The sequence below is a fragment of the Fukomys damarensis genome, unplaced genomic scaffold, assembly GCF_012274545.1.
Source record: "Fukomys damarensis isolate Sample0158 unplaced genomic scaffold, DMR_v1.0_HiC HiC_scaffold_22, whole genome shotgun sequence".
In the NCBI taxonomy this organism is placed as follows: Eukaryota; Metazoa; Chordata; class Mammalia; order Rodentia; family Bathyergidae; genus Fukomys; species Fukomys damarensis.
Genome location: NW_022900934.1, coordinates 20473622 through 20487633, shown reverse-complemented (window position 1 = coordinate 20487633; position 14012 = coordinate 20473622). Strand labels below are relative to the sequence as shown.

General features: G+C 49.9%; 1 protein-coding gene across 1 annotated transcript in view; it reads left to right on the top strand.

The window, feature by feature from the left end:
* The window catches only part of Ppp1r16b (protein phosphatase 1 regulatory subunit 16B), a 67267-nt gene that overhangs the window by 35708 nt on the left and 17547 nt on the right, over positions 1-14012 (top strand). The window contains exons 3-4 of the mRNA XM_010640087.2: positions 7084-7154; positions 11650-11795. Of these exons, the coding sequence (XP_010638389.1) occupies positions 7084-7154; positions 11650-11795 (217 nt within the window). The remainder of the gene's footprint in view (positions 1-7083; positions 7155-11649; positions 11796-14012) is intronic.

Genomic DNA, 14012 nt, shown 5'->3' with positions numbered 1-14012 from the left:
CAGACAGAAGGAACCACACGTGAAAAGGCCCAGAGGTGCACAGAGAGGTTGGAGCCTGGGTGGTCCTGAAAGGGGTCCACCATGGTTAGGCGGGACAGTGCCAGGAGAGGTGGGCAGAGGCCAGATCTGGTAGGGTCCAGAACAGCCTGAGTAGCCAGTGGCTTTCCCTTTTCCTTCCCCTCTTCTTAAGAAATGATTGAGCATTCACTGTGTACTGGGTACAGTGACAAGGGTGGGGGTAGACACTGTACTGACCCTACAGAAGTCCCAAGGTGCAACAGGCATAGGAGAGAGCTTCCAGCAGGATGTTTAAGGCCCAATGTAGAGCTCTTTCCTCTTCTTTTTAAATTAATAATTCATCTACTATAAAATTTATCCTTTTTAAAGGAGGCAATTCTGCAGTCTTTAGTACAAGATATTTTACAAGGTTGTACAGCCATCACCACTGTCTAATTCCAGAATATTTTCATCATCTCCAGACCAGAGGAAACCCTAGACTTTTCATTCTGCCCTCCTCACCCCCTGGACCCTGGCTTTCTGTTTCTATGGATCTGTTTTTTTTTTTTTCTGGACATTTCATATACATGGGATCAGATATATGTGATCCTTTTTTTGGACAGATATATGTAGTGTCTTTTGCTTAGCATGGTGCTTTGAAAGTTCATCCATGCTGTAGCAGGTGTTAGTGCTTCATTCCACTTTATGGCAGAGTGATACTCCATTGCATGATATTTTGTTTATTTATGGGGTGATGGACATTTGAGTTCTTTGCACTTTGGTGTTATGAATAATGCCATAGTCAACCTAAGTTTTTGAGTGGACACATGCATTCATTCCTCTTGTGTGTATACTAGGAGTGGAACTGCTGGGTCATGCGGTTGCTTTGTGTTTACCTTTGTGGAAGGGGCAGACTGTTTGCAAAGCAGCCACACCATTTTCCACTCCCACCAGAGATGTAAAAGGGTTCCACCTTCCCCACATCCTCACCAAAGCTTGTGACTGTCTGATCTCTCCTCTTGTGGAATGGGCCCTCAAGTGAGTCTACCTGGTGGAGAAGAAAGGCTGGCTCTTGGGGCCCGGGCCTGGGGACATATGACTTTGCAGGAAGCCCACGTCTTCCTGGGCCACCCCTCCACCATAGCTGAGTCATCACCCAGGATGCTGGGTGAACTGCCTGGCAGAGGGGCGGGCTGTGCCATTTGCTGCAGAAGCTACCATTAGACTTGACTGAGTTTCTGCACCCAGCCCCAGGCTGCTGGGCTTCCCTTGAAGCAGTTATTTCTGGCTATTTCTGCTCCAGGGAGGAGCAGTGGTGGGTGGAAAGGTTGAAGTGTTCTGTGGGGTGATTTTGGAAGCGGAGTGCATCCAGGACAACTTTGACTTGAGGGGAGAAACATGCTGCTTTCTGAGAGTGCTGGGCTGGGGCTGGGCACACCTCAACCTTGACAACATCTTGAGGAGAGGAAACGGGGTCAGTGTGGGCAGGATTTTTCCATGAAGGAGGCGCAAACCCCATGGCTGGGCGTGGCAGCTGGAGGCAGGCCTTTGGGATGCTTGGCATCAGGCAGGCCACAAGGGTGTTCCTAGGATAGACACGCCACAGAAAACAGTGGGAATGTAGGGTTTTAGGCTCAGAGCTGCCACTTATTTGCTGTATGACCTCAGGCTAAATGTTACTCTGCCTCAGGAGCCTCATTTGCAAACTAATAACGAGGCTGCTGCAGTGACTGCTACTATATTGTCTCCCCCGTCAGGTGACAGAGAGCTGAACTTTGTTCGCAATGGCGTTGACTTCTTGTTTTACTTTTTGCCATCTCTCTGTGCCTTCCTTCGGGCAGTGCTTTAGCCGACTGGTTAAGGGTACCGTCTTTGGGGCCAGCTGGGCCTAGGTTAAAATCTCAGGCCTACCCTTTCCAGGCACATGCCCTTGAGCAGAACCGTTCTTGTGTTCAAATCTGAACTTTAGTTTCCTAGCTGAAAGTTGTGCAATAATAGCAGATTGTTAGTTAACACTACTGGGTCATTGATCTTCAAAACTGGATTATGAGGGCTGGTTGACCTAATGGCTGTCATCATGGAGGCAGTGGGAAGATGAGGCCTCTTTGCTGGGCACTGGGCAGGAAAGGAAGGGCAATGAGAAGGGGGCAGGGCTTGGCGGACAGCACCCAGTGAACATAACTGCAGGTCACGTGGCCAGCCGGCAGCAGCTCGGTCCCAGGGTACCCTGGGGAGATGTACATTGCCCAGGCTCCACCTCCAGCAGGCAGTCTCCCTGTGCCCGTTCCACCAGGGCTGAAGCAGGAACCACAGGTCAGACAGCTCGCTCTGTGGGACAGGGTGGGTCAGATGCCGGAGTAAACACAGGCTTGTCTCTGGTGGTTCCTCCCTGCAGAGCCAGCCTCCATCAGCTTCCTGCCGTGAGGGGCTGGTGCAGCCTCGCGCACGATGCAGCTGGAGATGGAAGGAGCAGATGGCCTTGTTGGCCCAGATTCCTGCCAGATTGCCAGGGAGGTGTGGGTGGAGTGGCAGCCTGTGCCAGGAGCAGGATGCCCAAGTGAGGAGGCCAGGAGCCACCTCTTCGCCAGCTAGATGGGGTTCTGCCTATGGTGGGGTACAGGTGCACTGACCGTGGCCTCACCGTGGGCCTTGAAGCAGCATGTGTCTCAGCTCCCAGAGAGACCACCTTGGTGTTTCAGGGCCAGCTGGAGAGCTCTTGAGAGCTGCAGGGCAGCAGTTGTGGTAGCCTCATGCCCAGCACCTAGGCCAGGGTGGGTCAGGCAGAGATTAGGGATATTTATTTTTAGTTTCTTAATTAATGGTGATAGTAGCTCTTGGAAATTGTCTTACTTAATCCTCACAGTGAAGGAGACACTGTTGTGATCCCTCTTTACAGACGAGGACACAGGACGTAGAGAGGAGGAATAACTTGTCTAGAGACACAGCTAAACCGATGCCTGAGAACAGATGGGCCCCTCTGATAAACTGACAGCCACACCTTGGGAGTTGGGAGCTGGGGCTTTGGGGACAGGGAGCAGATCTAACTAAGAAGAGGCAACCAGGAGAAGTCGTGGGCACTCCTGGCTGGAGAAGAGAGCATGACCCACTTGTCTTTGTGCTCCCTGTGCCTCGGCCAAGCCTTAGATCCCAGGCCAGCTTCCTCCGTTGTTCAGGGTGCTCAGAGAGCAAGAGATGAGCTTGGCAAGGTAGGGAGAGAGGACTGCGGTATGGCTGATCAGGCCTTACACTGCACAATTCCACAGTATGTCATTCACATAGACAATGAGGAGAGCAGTGCCCGTTGGAATTGTACCAGGTGGTAGCCCTGTAAGGCAGGATCGTATCATACAGGACTCTGAAGACCAAGGGACTGCAAAGCTTTCTGTAAAGGGCCAGAGAGTAAATATTCCAGGCTGTGCAAGCCGTACAGCCTGCGTTGTAACTCAGCCCCGCTGTCGTAGGGTGAAAGCAGTTGTAGGCGATATGTAAATGAATGTGACTGTGTCCCAGGAAAACTTTATTTATAGAAATAGGCTGCCTGATAGATTTGGCCCACGGGCCAGTTTGCCAGTCCCAGTGAAGTCCACAGAAGAATTCTGAGCCCCATTCTGAGAACAACGTGGAACCATGAGAGGGTTTTTAGCAAAAGTGAGGAGAGGCTGATTGACATTTTGGCCCTGACAGAACAGTGTCCCCCTATACCTTACCAGACCGCAGGGTTTCTTCTGTCCTGTTTGTGGATCCTGGAGCCCTTCTCCCTGCAGGAAGAGGTTTGGGGACCAGGCATGGTGGCACACACCTGTAATCCCAGCCCTAGGGAGGCTGAGGCAGGAGGATTGCTGCAAATTTGACGCCAGCAGAGGCCACTGCCATGCATTCTTCCTTTCCCTCATCCCCATGCTACCTCCTAGCTCAAGTCTGGACCTCTAGCAGGGCTGCAGAAATGCTGGTTCCCATCCCTAGCCTCAGGGTCAGATGAAAGCAGTCCACTGGGCAGTAGCCCAGGCTTGCAAATCAGAAAATTGTGGCCCCAAATTCCAGCTCCTCCATTTGGCTGTGTGTGCCTTAAACTATACCCTCCAGACCCTCCATCTCCTCTTCTGCATTGACCTGGTTTGTAGGTGTTATGGTTTGGGTCTGGATGTCCCCCAAAGCCTCATGTGGTCATAGGCTGGTTTGGAGGTGGCTGAATCTAGAGTGAGTCATTGACTCATGGTGAATCCTAGGCCTGAGGGCACTAGGATTAAGGGTGTGAGCACTACCCACCCTCTGTACTCTGAATAAGATAAAAGGGTCAAAAGATGCTTTTAAAGTCTCTTGTTGCCTTTGCTACCTACTAGAGGCTATGAACTGTTTCTCTTCTGGGAGGCCTGGCTGCCACTCTGCCTTGGAGTCAGCCAATTATAGACTCAAACCTCTACAGACTGTAAGCCAAATAAACTCTTTCTCCTTTAACTTTGGGTGTTGAGTATTTTGTCTCAGCAACAAGTGAAAAATAACTAATACAATAGGAAAGGCACAGTAAGAAGACCATTGCTAGGAGAATCTTTTTCTTGCTGAACCCGAGGCAGGAAAGCTTCCTCATGTGCTGCATAGTAGGGTCTTTGCCCCAATGAGCTGGACTTACAGCCAGGCTCTGGCCTCCCAGCTGGAGCTGGGAAACGTAACTGCTGAGTTGGCCTTGGCTTATGAATATTAAGGGTTTCTTAGAGATAGGGGTGATTTGTCCTACTTCTTGTGCTGAAAATAACTGCCCGCCATCAGAGTAATTACATGGCTTTGGCTCTGTGTAGCAGAGATCACCCCAATAATTACTGTGCACGAATGCTACTTTTGGCAGCTGATGCTTATTTTCTTCCTCAGAGAGTCTTAACGGGAAGCCTTTCCACCACCCACCCTGTGCAACTTGCACCCTTGCTTCATGTGAGCAGAGCTGTTCTGGACAGGATCATAGCAGCTACATCCACTCCTTCAAAAGCCATCTGTTGAGCTCAGGCTACCCCCTAGCCCATGGACAGGCTGGGCCTGGTGACTGGTGGCTTTGGCATAATTCCACTCCAAAAGCCATCTGTTGAGCTCAGGCTACCCCCTAGCCCATGGACAGGCTGGGCCTGGTGACTGGTGGCTTTGGCATAAGCTCTTAACATAGCTCTGCATCTGGGAGCGGTTACCAGGTCACCCACACTCTGTAGGACAGACCTGTGGACACCACTGTATCCATGGACGGAGTCTTGTGGCACCAAAGGGGTGGTCGGTATTGCTCAGAGACGGACAGCCTGTGTCATTGACCTGAGCCAGGGGACTGCCAATTGGGCCAAAGTACTGGAAAAGTTCTTGTGGACTTACTATGTGCCAGGCTTTCGGGACAGAGTCATAATACCAGGTTACGGTCCTGCCTTCTTGTGGCTTAATGTCCAGTGGGCAAACAGACCCAAAGCTCATAATTATCCACATAGTTACATACTTACAATTGTGATAAGGCTGTAGATGACATGAATAGAAGCTATGCATCTATATAATGGGGATATGGGGGAATCTGAGCTGAGACCTAAAGATAAGGAGTGTGGCAAGTATGTGTGTGTGTGCGTGTGTGTATGTGTGTGCACGCACCTATGTTAGAGATGGGCACGTAGAGGATGGTGGTTGGATGGATGAGTGGATGACTGGATGGATGGATGAGAGGCTGGTGGGTGGGTGGGTGACTGCATGGATGGGCAGATGATCGAGTGTTCCGTGCAATAGCAATAGGGTATGCAAAAAGCTTAGAGGGCCACAGGAAGTGTGGTGACCGGCTGACAGAAAACTTGCAGAAAGTATTTGCAATTTGGAAGTGAGACTAGAGAGGCAGGCAGATAGGCTCGCTGTGTACAGTTGTGCCCAGGTCCAGGAGGTGCTAGTCTGGCAGAACTCAGGGTGGTTGCCACTTCAGGGATTGTGCAGATGGTGAACTGCAGGCAAGGATGATATTATGCAAGACCTTATGTGCCCTGATGAGGGGTTTTGTTTTGTTTTGTTTTTTTGCTACTGGGGATCAAACTTGGGTCCTTGTGCTTGCAAGGCAGGCGGCAGAATCACTGAGCTAAATCCCTGGCCCTTGATGAGGGTTTTGACCATTATTCCCCTGAGCAATGGGGAGTGAGGAAAGGGTATTAGTACTTTGTGATGGGGCTGATTATCACTTAATGCCCCATACCAGCACTGTCCAACAGAACCTTTTATGGAGATGAAATGTTCCATCTCTGCACTTTCCAGTATGGTACCAAGTCAGAGTGACTGAGAGACTTAAACTGGAGTGTTTATTAGCCATTTGTAGTCAGAGGTAGCTCATGGCTCCTATTGGAGAGTGCAGATCCATCCTCCCAAGGGCCTGTCTCTTACTAGACCAAGTCCTGTTGCTCCTGACCACCAGCAGCAATGTGTCTCCGGCTGCGTGGAGGCCTGAGCCTCCTCTTCACGTTGCAGCCCAGGATGCTGTTGGGGCTGGGGGCTGGGACCTGAGCTAAGACTGCTCCTGAAACCCTGTGGCATCCCCTACCCCTCATCAGTGTTGTTTCCCTGGCACTGTGGGGTTGCTGATTGAGTTTTGCCCAGCAGAATGGGTGGCCTTCTCCCTGTCTGTCCCTCCTGGTGGCTTCCCTCCCACAGAGGTATACGGCTGAGGAGCCTCCTGGGCATCTCGTTGAACCAAGGTGAAGAGACAGTGTTCAGCACGGGCACTTGGGGATGTGGATTTGGCTCTTGTGTCAGAAGGAGCCGGGGTGGCAGGGCTGAGAGGAGGCTGACAGGATAGGACGGACCCAGACCCAACTGCCTTCCATTTGTAGGGCCCAAGTCTCCAGCCCTTCTGCATCAGCACTGTGACCTGAGGGCACTACTCACACACATACAAGCCAGCTTCTAGACCCAAGTTCATCTGCTGGCCCCACAGGCAGCTGCCCCCTATTCACCCCTCTGGCCTAGAGGTACACTTGCCAATTCCCTACTCAGTCCACCCTTGGGACTCTGAATCCAGGGAGGAGTCTGGCCACTCATGCATGCATACCCTGTGTGCGATGGGAATCTCACTGCTGTCCCCTCCTGTTACAGTGCGCTACTTCCTGAAGAATAAGGTCAGCCCTGATTTGTGCAATGAGGATGGACTCACAGCTCTGCACCAGGTAAGCCAGTTTCACCCGAGGCTCCCAGTGCCCTGCTCTCCACCTGGTCAGGCGCCCCATTCTGCTGCACTTTCCTGCCCAGGACCCTCAGGGCAGATGGAGGGGGGACCCACAGGTGGCCCATCTGAAAGGCTCTTGTCTGCTTCAGGGACATGCGTGTCTGTCACACATGTCCACGGAGACCCCGTGTGCACACATATACACACGTGTGCAGAGACAGGCTCCGAGGACAGGGGCCTGTGTTAACTGTATCCCCACTGCCTAGCAAAGCAGGTCTGTTTGGAGCTTGACAGTTGACAAGTACATTCACACCACCAGGACATCCCAACAACCCTGGTGACAAAAGTGACTAATGCAAAGGCCACAGGTCCAAGAACTATGGTCATGAACCATACACTGTCACAACACATATCCTTCCTAGGACAGCTTGATGGTCCCACCCTCCCTCGCTAGGAACAGGCTGTTCTGGCTGTCACCTCTTGCATGGATGATTACTCCTTCTCTGCAGCTTCCTAAGTGTCCCCAGCATTCACTCTGGTCCTTTTAGCCACAGGGATGTTCAAACCTAAAACCTCAAGTTTGCACAAAGCTCTTGTGTCTTCTCACACAACTGGGGGAAAAGAATGAACTCCTGGCCACATCACACAAGACCTGTGAAGCCCGGCCTCTGCCCAGCCCTCTGCTTTCTGGCTCTCCGATGCAGGCCACCGGCTTTCCAGGTCCTTGGGCGCTAGACTCCTCCCCCCAGGCTGTGGACAGTGCTCGGTGTGCTCACCTACTAGTCCCATCCACTGCAAGAGCCTGAGAGCTGTGCTGTAACAGATGTGTCCTTTTTCTGAGCACCCTCCTCTCTAATGAAACCTTTTCCCCATTCTTGTGGCAACTTAATGTCCCCTCTTCCCTAACCAGACTCTGAGCCCCATGAGGACACAGCCTGTATCTGTGCTCATTGCTGTGTCCCAGCATCTGTCCCCCGTCTGGCATGCAGTGGGTGCTCAACACATGCATGCTGAACTCGAGATGAGCACTCCAAAGCTTTCCATGTCCTGGTCCAAGTTAAGGACTAGGTGGACTGGAGTACAGCCTGGTGGAGGAAGCTGGGTGGGAGGGATGGACAGAGACTGGCTGTGCTCTGCCTAAGCCCCAGGGCAAGGTGTTTCCCTCAGTCCCATAGCCCAGGGGCCCCCTCCTCATTCTCCTCATTCTCCAGGGCATAAAAACCCTGCAAGCAGCCAGATGTGCTGGTGCACACTCCTACTTCCAGTTATTCAGGAAGCTAAGGCAGGAGAATCACAAATTTGAGACAGCCCGCAATTTAACAAGACCCTGTCTCAAACTAAAACAAACAAACAAAATGTATATGTAAAGAAAGGTCTGGGATTGTAGCTCAGTGCTCTGTGGGTTCAATTCCCAGTGCTGCCAAACAAAACAAAACAAAACAAAACAAAAACCCACAAAAAAACAAAAACAACAATAACTACAACAACAACAAAAAAACCCAAATCGGCAAAACTCCGCAGACAACCCTGGACAATGGATAGATATTAGTAATTAATAAAAGTGAGTCCTGTGGCCACTGCTCTGCAGAAGCCGCTCCCTTATATATTGGTGTGGATTTGCTCTTCAAGAAAGCCTCTGAAAGGCCACTTTGTGACCCAGAACACTGAGGCTCCAGGACAGCCCTTCCCATAGGCCTTTCTGGGACAAGGGGAGCGTTCTGTGTCTGCACTAACCTGGACAGAAGCCACCGGCACTCGTGACTAATGGGGTGGAAGAGCTGGATTCTGGCTTAATTTTTGGCAAATTGAAATAAGTAGAGGGTGCCATGTTCGACAGGGCAGCTCTGGGTGGTGCAGACTCCTGTGCCAGCCGTCAGTTCAGCAGCAGCAGCAGCAGCAGAGCAGGGTGGAAGCCCGAGGTCTTGCCTACAGCTGCTGTCCCTGCCTCGGCGAACTCTACCTTGGCCCCTCCTTTGGCTTGTGGCTCCTGCTCCCCCTTGTCATGCCCTGGCTTCTTCTCTGCTGGTCGTGCGGCTTCATCAGGACTTCATCTGCTGTGGCTTCCAGCTTAACTCTTTGGGCTCTGAGTTTAGGTCCACGGATTTCTTACCAGGTGGATTTACCCTGCTCACCGTCTCCACACAGGAGGAACCCTGCCCAGGGCCTGCAGCCTCTGTTAATTCACTGAACAGTACTTACTGAGCACTGACTGCCAAGTTCTCAGCTGGGCACAGGGCCCCAGGCGTTCGTTAGGCAGTGTCCCTGCTCTCAGAGTTCATGGTGTGTTGTGACCACAGCGGTGTGAATAACAAAAAAGGCAAGGCAGTGTGGTCAGGGTTCACACAGAGGTAAGCAGAGAGCTCTATACAACTTGAAGTTGAGAGCTGATGAACAACCTCAGAGCAGAACTGAGAAACGCTTCCAAGAGGAAGGGCATCTGAGCTGGGTCTTGAAGGATGAGTAAGAGTTTGATAGAAAGGAAGAACATTCAAAGCAGAGGAAACAGCATTAAAGAGATATGAGGAGGGGCAACAGCCTTTCAAGCCTGGAATCTGGGGTATTGGTTGTGGCATCATCAGTATGTAAGGAGCCCCAGGGAGACAGCAGAGGTGAGACTAGGGAGACTGAGGACAGGGCCTCTGGAGTCGGACCTCCTTGTGGGTTTGAATCTCTAGATGGGTTTTCATCTTGGATTTAATCCATTTCTCACTGTGTGGCTCTGAGACAGTTTTCCCATCCATAAAGAAGGGATGAGAGATTCTCACAGGCTTGCTTTAAGGATTAAGTACAGCAGTGCAGTACGGCCAAAGCTTAGTGAGGTGCCCAGCTTGAGGGAGTCCTCAAAAGAAAGCTTTGGCTTTTCTTTGAGACAACATGATGTGTCCTGTTGTGATCACCATCATCTCTGGGCTTTTGTCATTGTTAGGGTCACCATCGCTCCAGGGAGCCAGGGGACTGGGGCATGTGGGCATGCTGTTCCAACTGGCCCAGGAGTGTGGATCAGCTCCTCTGCCTTCCCGGTCTGCACACTGAGAGCTGTGTGATTAAGGACTGAGGAAGTGCTCTCCGAGTGCTGGTGTGTGGAACGGAGTGAGAGGGAGGCAGGCAGAGAGGATGAAGCCTCACCTAGGGCAGTAGGGATGAGGGCAGGGATCTAGGAGATGGAGCCGCAGCAGGAAGAGTCAGCTGAAAGCCAGGTGCCGTTCCCTGCCTTGGCAGTGCAGGGCCTGCCCACCTCTCCAAGGGCGTCCTCACACCTGCCCCCGACCTTGCCGAGCTGTCCTGCTCAGACTCTGCAGTTCAGGATGCACAGCCCCACCCCTTTCAATCTGACCTTTCACTCCACCTCCCTGTTTCCCATCTCAGTTGGCAGCCAGTGGACCCTCTGGTTCTACTGCCCATCGCCTTCAGTGCCCTCTAGTGGCCATGTCACACAACAGCGTGGTTCTCCAGTCCCGGGATGCAGCACCTGGGGCCGTCACATCTCCTGGCTATCTAGCAGAGATACCTTCAGACCTGGCCCCCCGAAGACTGGCTGACTCAGAAAGAACACAGTTCTCTGGCACCATCTGTGCAAACGGCTGCTTCTTTCCCACATGTTCTTCTGGCGCTGAGCCCTGGCTCACTGGGCATAGAGTGTGGGCTGTGCTGCCTGCGTCCCACACATACGCCTACAGCTATGCCCTCTTGAAGCCATGGAATCGCACAGGTGCCTGCCCCTTCTGCTAGCCTCCAGTCTCTTCTCCCCATCCTTAACAATCTTCTCTGCAGCCCAGGCCACCGCCATCTCTTAACTGGATGACCTCACCTGTGGGCGTGTACACACACACAAACACACACACACACACACACACACACACACACACACACAGTCTGTTCTCCACATGGAACCAGCAGAGTGATTTTTAAAAACAAGTCTGAGTGTGCTACTTTTTTGAGGATAGCTCTCCAACGATTCCTATTGCTCTGAAGACCAAGCCTACTCCTGGGTGGTCAGGGCTGAGCCCAGGTCCCCTACTGGCTTCTACAGAAGTCACCTCTAGGCCAGATCCTGCACCCAGGAGTCTGTGAAGTGCCCCCGACTTCCTCCTCTGTTCTCACCTCTCACTCATGCCCCTGGTGGAGGCCCTAGTGTCCTCATAGTAATTTTTACTCCTGATCGCTGGAGTTTGGGGGCTCCTGGACCCCTGTGTTCTTTTTTGTGGGGGGGGCTTCAGGCCCCTGCACTTGTCCCCGTACTAGGGTTTACCCGCCTTTGGTCACTGCTCCATGCAGGTGGGAATACAAGTATGCTGTCTTCTAGCAGGGACAATATCAGGACCCCTCAGGACCTGCAGCTGGAGTCTTGTTTTTCAGGGGTCTTCTCCAAAATGTATATTCCTGGGTCAGAAGTTCCCAAGTCACAGGTTTCTTCTGGCTTCTCGTGGGGAACATGGGATGTCCCCATAATGGCTTGGGGCCCTGCCGGGCTCACTCTGCCTCTGTGTCCCTCCCAGTGTTGCATTGACAACTTTGAGGAAATCGTCAAGTTGCTTCTCTCCCATGGTGCGAATGTGAACGCCAAGGACAACGAGCTGTGGACACCCCTGCATGCTGCAGCCACCTGTGGCCATACCAACCTGGTGAAGACCCTCGTTCAGTAGTACGTGCCTGCTCCTCCCCAAGCACCGCCCCCATAGCTGCTGCCTCCGGCCTTCTCCAAGTCCGCCTCTCTTTCCTCTCTCCCTCCTGGCCTTCATTCCATTCTTCTCTCTCCTCTCTTTTTCTCTCTCTGTCACTCCATGTTTCTGTTCGTTCTTGTCACTCTCTCTTCAAAATCATTCCATATGCCTCTTTCTCTGTCTTGCAATCCTCTTACCTTAGCCTCCCAAGTAGCTAAGATGATAGACATGTGCCACCATACCCAGCCCAATGTTTTGCATTGTGGCAAAATGCATATAACATAAATTTTACAGTCTTAACTATGTTTAAATGTACAACTCAGTGGCATTAAGTATATTATCATTGTCATGCAGCCATTACCACCATCCATCTCAAGAACTCTCTTCATCTTGCAAAATGCAAACTCTGTACCCATTAAACAGCAGCTTCTCCCATTCTCTGCCCACACCCCATCTCTGGCAATCAGCTGCTGCTTTCTGTCTTTATGAATTTAGCCTCTCTAAGCACCTCTTGTAAGAGGATTCATATCGTGTTTGTATTATTGTGACTGGTTTATTTTACTTAGCATAATGTCCTCAAGGCTCATCCATGTATTAGGGTATGTGTCAGAATTTTCTCCCTTTTTAAGATTGATTAATATTCCATCATGTGGCTAGGCATGGTGGCACACACCTGTAATCCCAGCACTCGGGAGGCTGAGGCAGGAGGATCACTGTGAGTTTGAGACCAGCCTGGGCTACATAGTGAGTTCCAGAAATTCCATTTTGTGTTTGTATATGCACATGTGCTACGTTTGGCTTATCCATTTGTCTATTGATGGACACATGGGTTGCTTCCATATTTTAGTTGTTGTGAATTATGCTGCTATGAACATGGATTTACAACTTATCTCTTAGTGTCTCTGCTTTAAGTCTTTAAAGGTATAACCCAGAAGTACAGTTGCTGGATCATATGATACTTTTTTCTGAGGGTGAGGGAGCTGCTATACCGTTTTCCACAGTGGCTCTTCCATCTTCCATCCCTACCAACATTGCATAAGAGTTCCATTTTCCTCACATCCTCAGCAACATTTGTTATTTTCTGGGTGTTTTTGTTTGCTTGCTTGTAATCTATCTAGTAGGTTTTCTCTGCACTATTTATTGTAAAGATTGTCTTGAATTGCTCTGGCACCTCAGCAAAATTCATTTACTATCTACACAAGGGTTTATTTTGGGGTGGAAATTCTAGTGGTCTCTATGTCCCTTTGTGCCATTACAACATTCTTTTGACAAGGTAGCTTTGTAAGTTTTGAAATCAGGAAGTGTGAGTCCTCCAGCTGTATTCTTCTTTTTCAGCATTATTTTTAGCTGTTTATGATTCCTTGAGATCGCATATGAACTTCAGGATAAGTTTCTGTTCTACAAAAAAAAATATTTCAGACCTTGATAGGGATTGCATTAAATCTGTAGATTGCTTTGTGGAATATTGAAATCCTGACTGTATTTAATCTTCCAATCCATGAACATGGGATGTCTTCCCATGTGTTTCTGTCTTCTTTAATTTCTTTCAAAAAATTCTTGCAGAAATAGTTTACAGTTTTATTGTACAAGTTTTTCATTTCCCTGATTAAATTAGTTCCTAAATATTTGGAATATATAAAAATGTATATACATTTATATATATAAATGTGTATTTAGCAATACTGGAACTCAGGGCCTTTGCATTGAAATGTATTCCTTGCCTTTTTTATTTTGAGATAGGGTCTTGCTAAGTCATTCAGTTGCCTGAGCTAGGTTTCACCTTAGACTCAGTCCTCTTGCATTAGTTTTCCAGAGTGCCAGAATTACAAGTGTATGTCACCATGCTTGGCTCTAAGTATTTACTCTTTTTGATGGAATTGTTTTCTTAATTTGTTTTTTGGACTTTTCTCATTCTTAATGTATAGAAAAGCAACTGACTTTTTTTTCATATTTTTCTTGCTAGTTTGTTGAATTTAGTCATGAGTGTATTTTGGTTGTATTTGTGTGTGTGTGTGTGTGTGTGTGTTTGTGTAATCTTTAGGGTTTCCTACATATGAGTATATCATTTGTGGGCAGAGATCATTTTTCATCTTCCTTTCCAGTCTGGATGCCTTTTACTTTTTTTCTGATTCTGATTTGAATCTCCAACACTGTGTTGGCTAGGAGGTGACCAAAAAAAAAAAAAAAAAAAAACAAGG